The 19,940-nt window shown below is 39.8% G+C and overlaps 1 protein-coding gene across 1 annotated transcript; it reads right to left on the reverse strand.

Annotated features, from left to right (window-relative positions):
• Positions 1-21: 21 nt before the first annotated feature.
• LOC141798461 (T-complex protein 11-like protein 2) lies at positions 22-19,799 on the reverse strand. Its single transcript, XM_074680423.1, has 10 exons — positions 19,662-19,799; positions 17,805-17,895; positions 17,551-17,680; positions 17,310-17,430; positions 14,463-14,683; positions 11,075-11,211; positions 10,381-10,556; positions 7,601-7,782; positions 6,976-7,148; positions 22-3,920 (listed from the first exon to the last, which is right to left on the reverse strand). Exons 2-10 carry the CDS (start codon positions 17,881-17,883, stop codon positions 3,688-3,690), a joined length of 1,452 nt encoding a protein of 483 aa, XP_074536524.1. The 5' UTR covers positions 17,884-17,895; positions 19,662-19,799; the 3' UTR covers positions 22-3,687.
• Between the last annotated feature and the right edge of the window lie 141 nt (positions 19,800-19,940).

A 19,940-nucleotide genomic window follows, 5' to 3' on the forward strand; every position in this document is an offset into this window, starting at 1 on the left:
ATGACAAAAGAGTCCCTCTCAAGTCTGTTGTCGGCATTGATTTTCTTTTATGATCCAAGAGTAAAACACAGAGAAACTTTACAGCAGCTGTTTAAAATTTCAAGTGACAAATTTAACACCAGAGTAATTACTGTACAATTATACCATCAGTGTTTCCCCTGCCATGGAGATTAGTGGGTGGTGCAACTTCTAATCTCAACAAACGCCCCGGTTAGTGATTATCGTGTTATATTAAATTCAAGTCACAGAGCTAAGCATCCCATTTTCTTAAGTGCCTGCTGATCACAATCCCATAAAACTCCTCTGTCATTTAGATGCTAAATACTCAGTTTGTTGGATGATTAAAAAAAGATTTACAGCCTGTTTCACTTATTCTGACTCCTCTAAACCAAATCCGACACGATGAAGGGATAAAAAATCCAGCTCGAGTTAAAAACACTTCACTCTACATCTGTTCGTAGTATCGTTACTTTCCATTATGATATACTTTTATGCTCTCAGACACTGTTTGTGTAGTAAAGCAGGATTAAGATGCTTAAATGCTGCCTTTTGACTTTGAGCAGTCTCATTCATCAACTGTTCAAAGCATGCGATTCAGTTTTCCAGGTCCTAAAATGTAATGTTGTTTCAAGTTGAGTCGTCATTTAAATCAAGACATTACGCTCTAAGATTGATTTTCTAATAAAGTCTGTGAATACAAAAGAACTACTAGTCGAATCGACAGTTATGAAACTTTACTTTCACATTTAATGCCACTAAATGAAATATAAGTCAGCTCATTTATTGTTCACCTCAGCAGTACTACCTCCACCTCGGAGCTACCAAACTATTTCACACAATCTGAGGCGAGAGCGTTAAAAGTTTTAGATTTTGATGAGATTTAGCAATCTCATTTTCTCATTTCAACCTTGTCATTCCTCCCTGCACACTGCTGCGCAATTTTATCAGCATTAAAGGAATGTTAATCAAGAACAAGCAGAACAAGTTTCTGAGGACATTCAATTCATCAGTTTAACCAACATTTCTGCAGTTTTTAATTTAAAAGCAGGGTCATAAATCTGCCCGAGACTTTTCTGGGGAACTTTCTCAAGAAGAAATTTCAGATAGACGTAGAAAGAAATGGGCGAATTAAAGCCCATTGAGGATTCAGGAAATAACTTCAAAACTGAGGAAAGTGTTGCTGCAAGACTTGGAGTTTCAAGCGATTGCACGGGAATAATCTCTGAAACAAAGTTTAACTCGAGTATCTGCTCTGCTTAGAGATGTCAAAGTCAAAGGGCAACACCAAAGGTTTCAAACTTTGTTTCCATTTTATCACGCCAACCAATCTTTAAAGGTATGCCTCGCTTTTCAGGTTCATTTAAGTTTATATCTTTAAAATCTGAAAGTGATCTAATGAAAATGAAAGCTGTATGATCCATAAAAGAGATCATGATGTTTTAAATTACTTGTGTGGTTTAGTGCATCTGGCTGTTCTTTAAATCTAATATTAACCTACATGTTCTATTTCTTGAATAAAATAAATGTATCCAGCCTTGCAAAGTTCCTTCCATAGTTTTAGGCCTTCATAGATTTAACCTGATCGTGTTTCTAAAACCTACCATTTGTTATTCATGACAGACTTAGCATCCCTCATCTTAAGGCAACTAATCTCAATGAAAGAACAACATGCTGAGTGTGTTTTGAATTGCACAGTAAACTGAACTTTAAATCCTCCATATTTAAGGGTCCCATATTGTGCAAAAATCACTTTAAGTCTTTCAGTGAAATTTGTGGGTCTTTGGTTTTCCTCTCAGCCCACAAAATGTGATACTTAATGACAAAACCTGTACTTAGTAGTGCTTGTGAATGTAAAATCCTGACCTAAAACGAGCTGTTTGGATTTTGGGGATTTGCTGACGTCAGCGATTCCCTATTTTGACCAATCAGGAGTAAGTCTGACCCGATTGGTCCACCGGAGTAGATACCCCTGAACCCCCTCCCCGCTGCTGGAAAGAAATATCTCTACAGCAGCGGGGAGGAGAATGCTGAAGTTGAAGAGCCATCACTGCTCTGTTTTTGGCTGTAAACAGCCACACAGTTCAATGCACATCTTCCCATCTCAGAAGAAGATGAGACTAAGTGGCTAGAGTTCATTTATAAAGAAAATGTGCCAGCTACACTCAGTAAAACTGTGCATGTGTGTGCTAGTCACTTCACGGCCGACTGCTTTTCCAAATTTGGACAGTACAACAGAGGGCTAGCAAATAGACTGGTCCTGAATCCAGGCGCATTACCAACCATCCGCCAACAAACCTCGGACCCTGGAAATGTGAGTATTTTAAATGCTGTGTGCTGTGGAGCAGATGTAAGAGCTTTTCCTCAGTGTCCCCCATGTCTCTGTGTTAGCTTTGGGATGCAAACTTTAGCTGCGGTTAGCCTGTTGTTTTAGCCTGTAATGTTACAGTAAATGAGCGTCGCTTTTTTTCTAAACATTGTGCACTCTGAGCTTGTGGGGCTGCTCTCAGTGACGCGGAAGAGTGGGGCGGTATCAGTGGTGGCTCATTTACATATGAAGATCACGCCCACTAAATCAGAGCGTTCTGAACAGAGGGGCTATGAGAGCCTGGAAACAATGCTGCTGTGCTTGATTTATTGCCTTTATGGACCAAAACATGTTACCACCATGTCATGAATACATCAATGATCCATATTAAACTGCAGAAAAGGAGCAGAATATGGGACCTTTAATGTTTTATGTGTCTCTTTTCTTGAATAAATTTCAGTCACTCTGACTCAGTGTGCAAAGGTTAACTGACTTTAAACCATCTCTATGTTTGTTTTCTGATAATACCACAACTACATTCTGGGCTTTAGCACTTCTGACTGCATTCTATGTTATCTGATGTGTTACAGCTCATGTTTCAACTTGAAACAACTTGAAACCGATTTTACAACTTACCAGGGCTGAACAGTGGCTGCTTCAAGAATAATAGTACCTGAATTTTTTCTTTTATTATTTTGTTATGAATTATTGGTTGTTGCAAACACCACCACCCCTTTAATGCCTAAAACTGCAGGGGAAACACTGATTATACTTTTGGTTTCAGGTCAAAACTCCAAAAGAAAAAAAAATAAACAAAAAACAACTTGGAGAAAAGTGCACACTGTCTTTGGTGAATTCTTTGTAACATTCTCTGAACATGAAGATGAGAACAGAAAAACTTTTAAAAATCTCAAACTATTTACAACCTGTTAGCTTCATCTTTGGTTGTTTGATCTGTATGTTTTTTCTGAGTGTGTTTCATCTTGAGATGAAGGAAACTGTAAGATTATTCTGAAACTAAATATTTTCCAGGCAACTAAAAAATACTCTGAATCGGTTTGTTGCTGGAGGTCATATTGAGTTCTCTCATTTACATAGTTAAAGATGTTTTTGTCCCAAGTAAGAATCATTCCTTATTTGGTTTCATACGGACTGGAGATGCATTAATTCAATTATGACTCAGCATCTGCCTCATGATGTCATCTACATTTCTGCTGAATAATTGAAATAATATAATACACTTTTTTTCTGGAGACCATAAAAGTCCCTCTCTCAAACACACTCTCACTATATTTACATTTTGTAGCTAACACTAGCTCCAAATCTTCGCCAAACGGCAGCTTATGTTTGCTTCATGGGATGTCATCCGGATCACCTTCAGCCTAGCGAGAGTCCACCGGGGTCTCGGCCTCTCCCGATGGGAACAGGAGCCTCCTGAGGATGGGTGCGTAGAAAGGACCAAAGACCGTCCGGTTGAAGTGGACGATTCGCCCAAAGGCCGTCCCCAGCTCGGCTAGCTCAGCACTCACCAGCCTGAGGGGAGCGGGCAGCTCTGGACTCCTTTTAGCTGGGCCGCCCTGCAGCATGGCCTGAAGGAAACCCTGTACCCTCTCTCCTGTTTGATCCAGAAAAGGAGAGAGACAGGAAGGAGTGAGGGGGTGGAAGGAGTGAGAGGGAGAAAGTAAGAAGTCAGCTCTCTGCAGCAGCACTCATCCAAGTTTAGCTGCAGCAGCAGGCGGAGGAGGGAGATAACCCAAACTAAATTACATAATTATACGTGTTGCAACAGCCGAGTGAAGATTGTGTATTTACAAATTACTTTATATACACAAACATGACCGAGCAAATCAAAATGTACTTTGCATAAGCTTTGAAGTTTCTCCTCATCAGTTGAGACTCAGGATTTTGAGCACCACACCCGAATATTAATGAAAAAAACAGTTATGAGGCAAAAAGTTACTTATCTCAAAGAGTATCCAGCTATTAGTAGCCTTAAATGTGTTTTTATTTCACAAAGTCATGAATAATGTTTAGTGAGGAGGTGGTTTTATGACAGGGTCCTATCCATCCTGTAAGGACTCTAGTTCCCATGACCACCCACTCACTATACATTATCCTGCAAATTAACCACCTCTCAAAGAAATACACAAAGAAGCTGACAGCTTGACTGGCATCTCTTTCACTCAGTTTCTTGTGTGTTTCGTCTTCCTGTCTGTGATGTCTGCTTAACCCATATACTGTATTAAACATGGACGTAGCCTCCGCGACGTCACCCGCCTCACATGACCTGAACTGTGCCTCTGATTGGTCAATCAAAGGATCCCAATGACTTCTCAAACTGCCGAGTCAGAAAAATTTACCCACCGTACAGTGTGTGTGACCCAAGCTGTTTTTTGAACCAGGCTGTAAAAAATGCTTTTTAAGCTGAGTGTGTACATGACTTCTGGTCTCTCTGCAGCCAACCACAAGAAGATTCTCAATGAACAGCTACTTTTAGCACTTCCTCATAGGCTTCATTTTTTCTAATCAGATGTTGCCCCTTGCCTCAGCCACCAATCGATAAAACCAAAAAATTCCAACCTCCATACAAACTGAAACAAAAAAAAATACTCGTTTCACTAGGTATGGAGCCAGATCAGTGTCAAAATTCACAAATTCAGAATTTGTGTGTGTACATGCATCCAAAAGTATGCATGTTGCAAATGCCTAAACTGATCCACAAATGTGTAAACAGATTTACAGATATGTAAAATGTTTACAATGTTTTTCTACATATTTGCAGATCACTTGCATGGCAGGACTGTAGAAAAAAGTCACATTTACACAGGCCACGTCCACACGTAGCCAGGTATTTTCAAAAATGAATATCCCCCCCTTGTGAATTTTTGAAAATACTTCCATCCACACGCAGCACGTAAATCCACCGGTGAGTACAGGCAGGCCAAACCCATAATAGGCAATATTTTCCTGACCTGAGTCAGCCAACCAGAATGAGCCCCTGTCAATCAGCTGTGACGTTTAAGAACTGAAAACTCTGTTTACCTGCGTCTACACAAAACCATGAAACTGGAGTTTTCCAAAATCTTCACTTTGGCCGGAGTTTTTAGGAAACATCGTTTTCGGTGACGTAAAACTGTGGTATTGTGTGGATGACAGGCGTTAACGTATAAAAATATATGCGTTTTCCTAAATACTCGGCTACGTGTGGACATGGCCACAGACAGCCAACTGGGGGGCCGTCTCTTATACAGCTTATGGACAGGTTTTAGTTTTGATTTCACTTGAAGTACATGCCATTGTTTGCATTTCTGCATGCGCAGATGCAGCAACAGTGATTACATCTAAACCAAGCGGCAACCTCCAGTCTAAGAATATGAGAAAGTGCGGAAGTGCTTAAGTCTTCTGTTTCTCCAGTCACCACTTGAGGCTGGCTCAGGAAGTACCGGAAGTGCACATACACACCAAGCCAAAAAAAGCCGTTTTCAAAGCAGAAATTAACCTATTTATAGTCTGGTTCAACAAACATCTCCTGTCTAAGTCGATAAATTTACTATCAGCCCACACCGTACAAGGGTCGAATTTTTTTCTAACTCAGCGGTTCATAGGATATTAAGATCACGAGCTCACCCAATCAGAGGCACAGCTCAGGTCACGTGACCGACATGTGCCCTATAGTTATACGCGAAGCCCTTGCCACTACCAATATGGCTGCTATAGCTGATGTGCTTCATTTTCCGTTTCAGAAACAGACAGGTGACGTCGGGAAGACTACATCCATGTTTTGTACAGTCTATGATCAAAACATACCCACAAATCTACGTGACTGTGATTGGATGAAGAGGAGGGAGACATCTGATTGGCTAAAGACTTTCCCTGATGAAAAAAAATACATTTGAGGATCTAAGCAGTCTCTAAGCAGGGAGTCTCAAAAATCCACATGTAAACACAGTGAGGTTAACAAATGACAAGTTTTTTTTGTACATTTGTGAATTCTCCTGTGTGCATTTATGCATTTGTGGATTTGTGCGTGTATTTGTAAATATTTTACACAATTGTGGATCAGTTTACGCATTTGCAAATCTGGTTTAAAATCTGGCTCCACACTAGGGATGCTATTGGAAATTTTGCCACATTGTCAGCAGGTAGAGGTGAAGTCATAAACTCTTGAAACGTGCCACACTCCTTCGTGTGGATTGCTTTGGTGTAGATGTGGTCATTCCTGGAGTTGCTTCCGTTATTCAGAATTAATTATAAGCTTTTGATCAATCATTGATTTGGGATAAGGAAAAAATCTGTTTGCAGATTTAAGTCCGTCTCAAGCAGCTTCATGTTTTTGTTTTTCAATATTTCACAAACAAAAACTTAAAAGAATTCCAAGAAAAAAGGGGGGTAATTAATTAACTTGTTACAAAAGCAGCTTAATTATACGTCACATTTCTTCACTCTAATGAAACGGGTGCCTTTGGCTGATAAAGCCTGTAATTTGTTTGTCAGAACAAGTTTTCCGAAGCTTTCAGGGAGATGTTTCTCTTACCCAACAGATCACAATTTGAAAAACGAAATGAAAACTTGACTTGATAAAAACTCAGCTAACAGAAACACTTAAAGATTCAAATCAGATTTTATGGATTAATTAAGTTTGCCACATTTCTGTCCTTCCTCATACTGACCTATGAGTGTGCGCACAGGGTGGTTGTTCTTCCACAGCTCAGATATTTGTCCCCTCAGCAGATCCAGGCTCTCCTGGGGCAGCGCCGCTCCCCCCTGGCTGCTCACAGCTTCGGTCACCTGCTGCAGCACGACGTCCCCGATCCCCAGCAGTGCAGCCTTTAGGTCAGTTTCCCTGCAGCATCAGAAACGAGCGTCAGACAAATGAACTGCAGGCTTCATTAGCTGCGTATCAGGTCAGGGGGGTATAGAGATACCCATTTAGAGGTACAGGAGCAAAGGGATTTGCAGAAGCTAATAAATAAGAGTCTTTAATAACATCTGAGTCTCAGAAGAGGGTTAGCTTAAATTAAATGACATTTTAATAAAGGTGATTAAAGCAGAAATGGCCTGAGCCACTTTTTATTGCAGCTTGGTCCAGAGTGAGAGCAGGCTTTGAATATCACAAGCTGCTGCTCCACATGTATCCACTTATCATGATGGGCTGCGTCTCGAACAGAAAGAATGAGGTTAGCTGCATCAGTTTTGACAAGCTAGTTGCCTGCTGTCACCTCCATTGGTTTCCTTCTCATACAATACCTGTTCCCCATGACAGCCAGTACATGCATCACCAAATCCCCCTCTTACCTGGTGTGACTGCCCTCCAGCAGGGCAGCGATGGCGTGCCTGAGTTTACCTACAAACCCCTGCAGGGAGAAAACAGAGCCTCCGCACTGAGTGCTGGTCAAGAGCAGCACCGATGCCTCCAGGACCAACGTCTTCAGCTGCTGTCCCAGAGCGTCCAGGCGGGCTCGGTCCATCAACGCGGTCTGTGAGAGAGAATCAGGTCAGGGTTGAATGTTGTGTGGTTTTGGAGTAAGCTATGATCCAAAGACTATCATTTAGCCATTTTGCACAGTTAGACTAATCCAATAAAACAAGAGGAATGGCTGAACAAATTAAAATTAAGCTTCAAAATGTTAGCGTACAATACAAACCACCTGAAGAAACCCAATGCTAACAGACCCCGGAGCATACAAAGTTAAAACTGATTGCTAAATAAGGTGCTGTTAGGGCCAAAAGAAAGCTAATCTTCTATTAAAAATTGGTAAATGGGTGGATTAATGTTTACAGGGTGTTCAATTTGCTAGCTTGAATACTTTTAATGAGCTAAACATTTTGATGCATAAACTATTTGATTTAAGATAAAAAGTGATCCATAAATGCTGAATCTGTTAAAGCGACATGAGTGATAATGTGTTCTAAAAAGACCCAAGACTAGCTTTTAGAAAGTTGTTATCTTAAAGTAACAGATTAAATGTTAAAACTGCCTGCAAGTGCTAAAATAAATGACACTGAGTAAGACATTTTAAACTATTAGCTTCAAGGAATGACTAGGAATTGGCTAATGGTAAATTCATTCAAAAACAGAGGGTCGACAAAACAAGATAAAATCAATAACCCTGTGAGTTTACAGGCATGATGAATAGTTATGGAAAAAAGTCACAGAGGAAAATGTAAAATTGTTAAAAGGAGAAATGATATTGAAGGTAGGGACGTACCAATCCAACTTTTCTGGTTCTGATACTGACCGGCTTTGGTATCAACCGATCTGATACCAGTGTTAAATAATAACCTGCATGCCCTACTGTGGGATAAGACTGGTAATGTTTTGGGTAAAAGCAAAAAATGAGTACATGGAATTACTGGAGCTAATGTTTGTATTAACTAGGAAATGTTAAAATGTTTACCATCAAAACAATTCTTCAGAATGTACACAAGTTCTTTTCAAATGCAAACTTTTATACCCTGTTGATTGGTAATGCAGCTAAAAACAAAGCAAGTGCAAATCAAGTAGCAAAGAGCGCTGGTTTAAAAAAAAAATGCTTAGAGCTGTTTGCCTAGATAGGCACCATGGATTTCTTCCCACCGATACCGATCCAGCTCAAGGGCACTGATACACCAACAACCGATACCCCTGATCAGTATTGGTGCATCTCTAAGCAAAGGCTAAGACAGGAGACACATCTGTCATAGTTAAGGTATTTTAATAATGGCATTGAGCTTAAATTAAATGATACAATAGGTTGAATACGCTTGTTATCGAAATTAACCAGACAAATTGCTCCACCAACTAAGAACGGCCATGCACCACCACCCACAGAGTTGAGAAAGAGCCCTCAGTCTGTCAGTCTTTTCTGTGTCCGGACCAGGACACAACTAGCTTCATCTGTTACCCACAAAAACACAATCCCTAAAAGACATGAACATTTGCTCAAAGTTACCAACTTTGTATCCCATTGACGCATCTTCAGCACTGCTGGAAATGATGACCATAATAAAAAGGCCTGAGATGCTTCATTGAGCGCACATGGGTAAATTAGACCACCTATGTGTACTAATTGCCGTGTTCTGCTGCCATTGATACTGTCATTATCCTGGTACGGACACCTCTGGGTCCTGGGTTTACAAAGTAATGTGGAAAAGTGATCAAACATTTTCTGTTTGCCCCTATCTTTTATTATCTTGTATTATATTTTTACAATAATGGATAAAATGTGCAGTTTTAAATATGTGTGATTTTGAAAGGCAGATTCCTTCCACTTTGAGAACCACTGGTTTATGGTTTAAACAACATAAATGACTAGCCAGAGGTTTAACATCTGGTTGAGGCTGTTAGCTTCAAGTAATGAAAAAACAGTGAAAATAGATTAAAGCGGCTTCTTTATAGAGCTTCAAGGCCTCATCAGCAAGAATGAATAGATGAAGTAGCCAATAGGAGCATGATGTAAGACAGCCACAAAAGATTTACAAAAGTAACAATGAAAAAAACAAACTGTTAAAAGGTAAACTTTTTAAATAACTGATAAAGGCCTGAGAAGTAAAAAGTTTTAACTAGCTTACTGGTAATGAGATTAGTGCTTTAACAGTTTGTAAATGATTCAACAAACCTTTGGGAAGAGGAAAAAAAGACAGTGAGTTTGGATAGTAAAATAATTGTTTAGTTTGATTCCAGCTTCTCAGATGTAACATCTATTTTTACCGTCTTATTGATAGTGAACATCAACATTCCTTTGAGTTTCAAGAAGCTGAAAGACATTTGTTTTGGCTCTGGGAAATATAGAGCATACATTTTATCGTATTTATATAACAGTTTTTAAATCGATACGAATGAACACATCAAACATGATGGCTGAAGTTGATGAAGGGCTACTTGATCCAACCTGACAGGGCCGTGTGGCTGCGTCAGATGGAAAAAGGTTGCGAGCTGCTGATCTCCAGCGCCACATGAGCTCTAATGTGCTGTCACATGCGTCAACATGTGGCAGGGCGAGGAGGAGTGTGTCAAGAGGCTGCAAATTCCCCCTTAATCAATAAAATATCACTCGGATGAAAAAGGCAGAGTGCAGTGTGACATCGTTTCTGACCTCGGGATATTTCTGGTCTTGCGGGTCCCAACGTAGCAGACGCATGTAGGCCCGGTTGAGGACAGCAGCGGGGCTGACAGGACCTCTGCTGTCAGGAGACGGAGAGTCAGACTGAGATCTGACGGCTTCTTCGGACGCTGCTGCTTCGAGCCAAGCGCTGGTGAAGTCCAGAGAGGCTGAAGGAAAAACAACGATTAGGGCTGTCAGTGTAGGGGTAATTCAGTTAAAGTTCTTTGTTTTTGAAGGAAAGATGAAGATCTATTCATGTTTTCTTTACATAAACTGGTGTTTTTAAGTGTTTTTTTGACAGGAACTGATACTGAAACATGTTAAATTGTGTTTGCAGCACTTCACTCTACTAGGATGGAAAAAGCTTTTAAGAAATTTGCAGGCTGATTGAATTTTGAGGGACCTTTATTTTTTAAGAGATCAAATAAACTCGGGGATATTTAGTACCAGGATAAACATAACCGTGTCAGCACTGAGGGTCCTGTCACTCTGCCAGCTGCACTCTGAATAAACTTCACTTACTGCCTGTCCAGCTCTTTACCTAATCTAAGAGAAGCAGGAAAATGGCAGGCTCCTGTTTTACAGCGTCAAGGGTCAGAATCTGTTTAATTGAAAAGAGAAATACGCCACAATCATAAATTTCACCGCCAGAGAGTCACCTTCCTCATCCGTCATCCCTCCTCACCTGGGTTCTGGTCTAAGATCTGCTGGAACTTGGTCCTCTCGTACTGCACGGCCTGCTGCAGGAGGTGAGGCCTCAAGCTCTGGATGGTGAAGTTCAGCATGTCTGTTTTCATGAGGCCCAAGACGCGGAAGATCTCCCTGAGAAATAAGGCAGAGGAAAGAAGAAGACAACATTTTTTACATCTAGTAATCAGTAGGATTAAAAGTAATATGTGAAAGGTTGAGATCTTCTGGGAGACAGGAAGTGCATCACTTGAAGTCATATTTATTTTTTACTGGAGGTAAGAGGAGTACACACAGCACAGCATCTTAAGACCTGCTGACGTGTGTTGGGTTCACTCCTTGATCAAACAGATCACAGTGTGCATAAAAGTCTGAGCCGCATCCATCAAAACAAACTTTCTAATTTCTCAAAGATTCACCAAAATGCATTGAAGTTAACTCTTATATCTTTTTTTTTTTTTTTACCTTTCTTGTGTTCTTGTGTTGACTGGTTTGTTTATCTTTGCTGAGCTAGTTTCATAGCTGAGAAATGACTGGTTGCCTGAGCTTGCGTTGAGAGGTTGCTTTGCATGGATAACTGACGTACACTGTCCGGCCAAAAAAAAAAAAGTCACCACCAAATTAAAAGGCCTCACGCTCTAATATTTCATTGGACCACCTTTAGCTTTGATTATGGCACACATTCAATTTGGCATGGTTTCGATAAGCTTCTGCAATGCCACAAGATTTATTTCCATTCAGTGTTGCATTAATTTTTCACCAAGATCTTGCACTGATGATGGTAGAGTTTGATCGCTGCGCAAAGTCTTCTCCAGCACACCCCAAAGATTCTCAATGGGGTTAAGGTCTGGACTCTGTGGTGGCCAATCCATGTGTGAAAATGATGTCTCATGCTCCCTGAACCACTCTTTCACAGTTTGTGCCCAATGAATCCTGCCATTGTCATCTTGGAATATGGCCGTGCCATTTGGAAAAAAAAAAAAAATCCATTGATGAAATAACCTGGTCATTCAGTATCTTCAGGTAGTCAGCTGACCTCATTCTTTGAGCTCAGACTGTTGCTGAACCTAGACCTGACCAACTGCAGCAACCCCAGATCATAGCACTGCCTCCACAGGCTTGGACAGTAGGCACTAGGCATGATGGGTGATCACTTCATCTGCCTCTCTTCTTACCCTGATGCACCCATCACTCTGAAACAGGGTCAATCTGGACTCATCAGACCACATGACCTTCTCCCATTGTTCCAGAGTCCAAAATTGTTATGCTCCCCAGCAAACTGAAGCCCTTTTTTTTCCAGTTAGCCTCACTGATTAGTGGTTTTCTTAAGGCTACACAGCTGTTCAGTCCCAATCCCAATGCTCTTACTTTCACAATTAAACATGGCCCTGAGTTCTACTGTTGTTTTACCTTCATTTGATTTCACCAAATGTTTAAAGGTCCCATATCATGCTCCTTATCTACAGTTTAATATGAATCATTGATGTCTTCATGAAATGGTAGTTACATGTTTTGGTCCAAAAAGCCAATAAATCAAGCACAGCAGCATTGTTTCCAGGCTCTCATAGCCCCTCTGTTCAGACCAGTCTGATTTAGTGGGCGTGACCTTCATATCTAAATGAGCCACTGCTGATACAGCCCGCTCTTCCGTGACACAAGCTCTAAGTGCACAATGTTATAAAACAGCAAAAGACAGTTGCCAGCTGAAAGATGATCCCCCATGCAGTAATTATCCAATAGGAGGCTCGTACCTGGACTTTCTTTGTTAAAATTGGTAACTGTGTCTCAGACCAAATAGCCCTGACCTGTGGGGTTCCCCAGGGTTCAATTCTGGGACCCCTATTGTTCAATTTGTACATGCTTCCATTAGGTCAGCTAATACGCAGCTATAATGTGTCCTCCCACAGCTATGCTGATGACACTCAGATCTTCGTGTCAATGACGGCAGGCGAACATGGGCCTATAGATTCACTCTGTTGCTGCGTCAAACAGATCAGTGTGTGGATGCAGAACAATTTCCTCCAGCTGAACTCAGATAAAACTGACACCATTGTCTGTGGCCCACAGAAACAAGGAGAAAGGGTTATCAGCCATCTTCAGATTCTCTCTCTAAATGTGAGTAACCAGGTTAGAAATCTTGTGGTGGTATTGGACTCAGAACTAAACTTTAACAGCCACATCAAATCAATAACATCAGCTGCTTTTTACCATCTCAAAAACATTGCCAGGATTAAAGGAATAGTGTCCAAACCTGACTTAGAGAGACTGATACATGCGTTTGTCTCCAGCAGGTTAGATTACTGTAACGGCCTGCTTACTGGACTCTCAAAACGAGCTGTAAGACAGCTGCAGAACATCCAGAACGCTGCTGCTCGGGTCCTGACCAGAACCAGGAAATACGACCATATTAGTCCAGTGCTCAGGTCTCTGCACTGGCTTCCTGTGGCTCAGAGAATAGACTTTAAAACAGCTCTGCTTGTTTACAAGTCCCTTCATGGTTTAGCACCAAAGTACATCTCTGACATGCTAGACCCATATGAACCAACTCGGTCTCTGAGAACCTCAGGGAGAGGTCTCCTGCTGGTGCCCAGAGTCAGGACTAAACACAGTGAGGCTGCATTCCAGTTTTATGCCCTTAAAATCTGGAAGAGTCTTCTAGAAGATGTAAGACAGGCCTCAACTCTGACAATGTCTAAATCCCGACTGAAAACAGTTCTGTTTGGCATAGCATACAACAACTGAACGTATTTTATCTGCACTCTCCTCTTTTAATTCAATTAATATTTATTTCAATGTTTTATGGTATGATTTTATGCAATGATTTTATTTTGTCTATTGTGGTTTTATTTTATTTCAGCTGTAAAGCGCTTTGAATTGCCTTGTGTATGAATTGTGCTCTACAAATAAACTTGCCTTGCCTTGCCTACTTAGTAAAATCTAGGTGGTGACTTTTTTTTGGCCAGGCTGTGTATTTTACCTCCAAACTGTTGTTTATAATGCCGTCACCCTCTTATAAATAAATGATGGCGCTCGATTGGACCGTGCCACATGTTTCACAGCAATCAGTTCTCCTGTAATTCCTCCAGAGCAGACAGGATAATCATTCTCTGCAGCAACCACATTTTGTAAATCACCACTTTGAAATTAGAAAAAAGTTATTTATAATGTAGGAGGAACTCGATACAAATGAGTCAGACGAAGTTGTGAGTGCACGAGTCGGAGTGTTTGATGACTCCTAAAATACTCCCACAGCTCAGTGGGGGAAGTGTTTTAAATAGACTTCTAGTTTTGGTTTAATAATCATGAGTTTATGATCCTGTTGAGTAACCAACCCCACGTAGCGGACAGAGCTCTGTCTGTTGAGATGTTGTTAACCTGTCCCTTACCTCAGCAGCTCCACAGGATCCTGGAGTTCCCTCAGCGCTCTGACCTCTGGGTCACGTACAGGTGCGCACAAGGACGCCATGGTGTTGATGATGTATCCGGACAGTCTGTGGAGATCCAAAGCACTGTGATCCACTTCCTGGCGGATCAGATCCATGTCCAAAACCTCGTCCAGCTGAGACCTCAGTCTGACGTGAGTGGGTAGCAGCAGAGACTGGAGCATCTGATGGAACATGTGACGCCAAATTTAGTAGAGCGCAGATTCAGAAAGTTTCATGTGGTGATGAGTAAGTGGGGTCTTGGTTGCATCAAGGTCAATTAATGAAAACATCAAGTCTTGGAAAGAAATAATTGCCGTAAAATAAACTTATATATTTAGTTTTATAATCATTAAAGGAATAGTTCAAGGTATACTCAACATACTTCTTTGCAGAAGAAAAGAAAGTACTAACATATTCCTCAGATTTCCAAGCAGATGCTGGAGCGATAATGTCCCTGTTCATGAAATAACATGTCTCAACATGTGTCTTAACATGTGCTCCATCGCTTAGCCCTGCTGTTCAAAACACATTATCGCTGTTAGACCTGTAAGTGTGGTGAAGTGCAGAGCACTTAACACGGTACAGTAATGCTTTACTAATAACAGTGAGTGTGTCGTGCTGACACTTCTCTCTTGATGGACACCACTTATGTAGTAGAAATATGTCAAAGCTTATATAAAACAAAAGACATGCAGGATCACTGCAGGCTCAAAAAAATAACATGTACAAAAATGTTCCACTAGGTTTTTTAGAAGTGCATGACTGCTATGACTGATGTAAGAGGAAAATTCTTGATCAAATATTCAATGATCTATACCTGTCAATCAATCAGCCCTGGCCCTGGTATGCATCTATTTGCATAGTTTTTATCTTTAACATAACCAAACTGGTAAATCTTTAAACGATTCACCCCCCATAAAGTTTTCACCAATCCAAAAAATTAAACTTTACTTTTCTGTAGTGCATATAAATATTTCTAACTTTTCAGTTCAAATGGACATATAGTATACATGTTTCACTTGGCATTTGGGGTGAGCACCAAATGGTTATAAGAGGAACTGCATTTTTGGGCACTTTATTTTTCAACACTAGAGATTGACGCTTGATTAAAACTATAGACTATAATGAATGGACATCGTGTCTGTGATGTCACACATTTGTTTCTGATACAGAGTTTTAAAGCCTGTTGTCATTGCTTGCCATTTTGGAAATGCTGACTCGAGAGGCAAGTTAAGAGCCTCCTCACTAACAGGTACAGTCAGGAGAACCGTGCCTTTGTTTGTGCAAACTCGTGGTCTAAATATCTAATGAGTTGCTGAGTTAGAAAAAAAATCACTCCGTTAAAGAAATTATCTTTTCAGACTGAAGTCAATTTTTTAACCAGGCTCTTGATACTAGACATGCACTGATTTACTTAAATTTGGGAGATTGGTGATGGGCCCATCCTTGACTGCGCAAGGTGACGTTGAAATCGCATATATTTAATGTCCAAATCCGACTCCTGAAGGTGCAGAATTAAAATTTTTATTACGTCTTTTTAGGACATCGTATGGAGGTCAGATTAACGTCTTCAAAAAGGTCTACTAATGACGTCTGAATGTTTGGATCCACTTTGAACGTCTTCTTGACGTCTAGATTTGGTCTGTAAATGACATCCGAATGCTGAATGTCATTACAACGTCAAAAATCAGTCAGATTTAGATTTTAAAATTTGAACGTTACTCTGACATCTAGATATCGTTGACAGACCGACCCAATACTGACGTGATCTGCATGTCTCTCCGATGTCGGATGTTTGGAGGGATATGAAACTGATCTTATATACCTCCGGGACAGTCTGTCAGCTAGCCATTGTTGCTTTTTTGCTCTGAGACCTAAAACTCCGGACACTTCATTGGTTGTTTAAGTTAAAACATAACAGTTTTATTGTTTCACAGGTATTATTCAACGGTTTTCATTGAAATAAGATTGGAACATTGGAGGTATATGCTGTTAGTTATGAAAAAAAAAAAAAAAAATCGGTATCAGCAGGTCAGACTTTTTAAATATTGGTGATCGGCCAGAAAATTGTGATCGGTGCATCCCTACTTGATAAGTTAATTTCTGCTGTAAAAATCAGCTTTTGATTTGGTGACTATGTGGTTTCTGGTGCTCCTGGAGCCAGCCTAAGGCGGGAACTCATTTAACTACAGTTTTTAGCGCTTCCAGGTTAGCTTCATTTCTTGCAGAGGTTGCAGCTTGATTAAAGCACACAATGGCTAACAATGTAAGAATCTAGTTTAAGACAAAGCGCACAAATAGCACCAACAGCTAGGCCTGATCTTTTGTTGTTAGCACAGGTTACAAAAATATATAAATTCAATAAACCAGCTTTGGAAAAGTTGATGAGGGTATTTTATTGAATTTTAACCAGGCTTAACAAAGTGTTACATCTGTTTTTAGTCTGTAGGCTAAAATATGCTAACTGACTAGTGGCTATGGGTTATTTTTTTTCTTTTTGGGGACCAATGTCATTATTTGGTGTTGATATTGCGTTAATATCCACTGTATAATATCAGTACGAACAAATTCATCACTACTTTAAATCAACCTTATGGTTCTTGATATTTTTTAACCAACTAATCTCATGCAAATTTTCTGTCATTTGCAGATTCGTCTAAGTTGTACTTAACATTACTTTGTGTGTCTGTATCTGTGTGATTTTTCTTTGCTTTGCGTACTGTGGTTTGTGAAAGACTAAACATTAAAAAGCTGGGTAGACCCTGTCTCTCCTTGTTTTCATGTCTGTTTTGATGGCACCACACTTACAGTCTTGACTTCATGGAGCAGAACGACAGCGTGGCTGTAGTTTGGAGGATCGCTCCTCAGCTCCTCTTGAAGGATGTCCCAAAACGCTCGGTGAACAATCTCTGTCACTCTGCCCTCCAGGCTACACATGGAAAAATAGTTTTAAAAAACAGCCCCACAGAGACCAAACTCTATTGCTATTTAATTTTGGAAATAAGATCAACGCAGGTCACTCAGCCTGTGATGGAGAGTGCACTCTTGCCTGTCTGTAGGAGGACTCCTGGGTTTGAAGCTGAAGTCTCTGTTCACCACTATCTCATGAGCCAGGCTCAGGTTGGAGACACAGTTCTGCACCTCCATCAGGCTGGATAATGAGGCGGTGGGTGGGCTACCTGACACCACAGACGGGACACACACACCCACAGATAATTAAAACCGCCACCGTGGTAATAATTCAATTACTAATGGTCCCTGAACGTGCCTGAAAACAATAACTGCCATCATAAAGCGTCTTACCCGTAGGAGAGTCAAGTTTTTCCAGACAGGGAAGGTCAGCAGGGGAATCATCAGCGGCCCGGTCTCTTTGATTCGGCATTTCAGCAACAGTCTAGACATTTAAATGACTCAGTGAACAATCAACTCCACAGAGGCTGGAGAGAGCAGTCATTTGTTCCTTGTTAGTGCACCAAGTACTAAAAAAATGTAGAGTGTAATTATTTCTTAGACTAATCAATTTCTCATCAGACAGATAATACATCTGCTTCTCTTTTGATGAACAAGAAGGAACACAGTAAACATCACTCAGCTTTTTCAACAAACGTCAGGCTCTTTAGTATCTAGTTTGAAATAAGCTGCTGGATTTTGGACCGTCGGAGACAAGTCTGTCACTGGAAAGCTTCGAAAAGAAGAGAACACTTAATAGGACAACAACAATAACAATAACTTAGTTAGTGCCCTTGAAAGAGTGTATTTAGTATTGATTATAAATTTCATTTGCTTGTTTTTAAAGCTTTACAATGTGTTGCCCCCACATACATGGCAGATCTTGCTCAATTTTCAAGGTCCTCAAATGCTTCCTAAGAATTCATCCTGTCTCCTTCACAAACACTAGCCAGAGAGCTTTCTGTTTTTAAACTCTGAAACGTTATGCCTCTGGACATCATCACAGCAAACTTCAACTCTCACTTTTAAAATACCTTTCTTTATTAAAAAAAAAATAATAATTTACTTTGGAATAATTTCACTTATTTAACAGTTTAGTCTTAATTATGTTTTAATAGTTTTTTATTATTATTATTTTGAATCATTTTATTTTGTTAAAACCCATTTTAATTCCTTTCATTTGAGCTAACTTTATGTTATTCTTAATACTTGTATTATTTTCATATAAATAATTTAATATTGTTAATACTATTATAATTATTATTATTATTATTATTATTTATCATACTGACTTATTTTTACTTTAAAGTGTACCACTCTTGTCAAAGACTGTTATGTATTGTCTCTGTTCTTTTGTGAAGCTCTTTGGGCTACATGTTTGAGTGTATGAAAGATAATGTATTTAAACAAGGATGAGTTTGAGTATTTGGACAAATATTGTCACTTGAAAGCAACTCACTACATCTGTCAGAAGCTAATTAGATACCAGGTCAAACTAATGCAATGTATGTACGTAATAGATTGTATGAGTGTACATTTAGGGCTCTTTTAATACGTTATATGAAGTGAATATCCAGAGTGGGAAGGATAAAATTTTGTCTTAACCTGTAAGTATTAAAATATAATTAATTGTATAAAATACTGGTAACCATAGGCTACAAGCATGGTTAAAATCATGTCAACATGCCAAAAGTTAGACAGAGCAAGATAGAGCTCCTGACTTGACAGGAAGGACCGCTGACGCATGCGCAGACCCAACTAAAGGACCAGCTCTATCAGCCTACAATGTTATTAAATTATTAGATACAAACTTGAAATAATGCAAAAGTGTAATTAAAAAGTCAAAAGAACAAGATAACGTATGATTCAAAGATAGATACTGGTATTATGCTGTTACAATTAATTTAAATTCTAAATTTTCGGGTCTTTTTTATGATACAGTGTAAATTTCCAAAAGGGGAATGATGAAATCTTGTCCTAAGATAGCTAAAAAAAATGTTTCGAACTGGAACTCACGACGTTATAATCTACAGTTACATATACAGTGATATTAAAGGGAAAACTGTAGGCTGACAGGCTTGGGCAAGTATCTTGCCACTGAAATCCACACAGATAAAATAATCATGATAAACACAATAATAACGTTAGCAAATCATTAATTCATCGAGACAGCAACCAAAAAAGATCAATCTATTTGGAGGGTTGACTTACCTGTTGATTTTGGTTGTCTGAATAAGACTACGACAATTAGAAGTTTAAAAAGTATGTAAATGAATGCACTTAAAGAAATCAACGTCCAGGTAACAGTCCATGTATCTACAGTTTAAAAGCCAAATGACGACATTCAAGTTTGAACCTGGGCGATACCATTTTCACCCAGTTGCGGGGGGAGTTGAGATATCACGAACGTTAGTGTGGTTTTAACGAAGTTTGTACCTGCATACGCGAGTGGCTCATCACACTGGATTTACAATAGTGTCTGAACAGTTT

The sequence above is a fragment of the Halichoeres trimaculatus genome, unplaced genomic scaffold (genome assembly GCF_033239565.1).
Source record: "Halichoeres trimaculatus isolate MK-OKI-2021-1 unplaced genomic scaffold, fHalTri1.1 fHalTri1_scaffold_1, whole genome shotgun sequence".
Classification (NCBI taxonomy): Eukaryota; Metazoa; Chordata; class Actinopteri; order Labriformes; family Labridae; genus Halichoeres; species Halichoeres trimaculatus.

Bases quoted from the DNA above. Each gene is read 5' to 3' on its own strand.
- LOC141798461 (XM_074680423.1), bottom strand. From the start codon at position 17,883: ATGCCGAATCAAAGAGACCGGGCCGCTGATGATTCCCCTGCTGACCTT. The intron at 10,557-11,074 runs GTGAGGAGGGAT...TTTTTCCTTCAG, and splicing joins GATCTTAGACCAGAACCCAG to CCTCTCTGGACTTCACCAGC. The intron at 7,783-10,380 runs GTCAGAAACGAT...TCTCTCTCACAG, and splicing joins AAGACCAGAAATATCCCGAG to ACCGCGTTGATGGACCGAGC.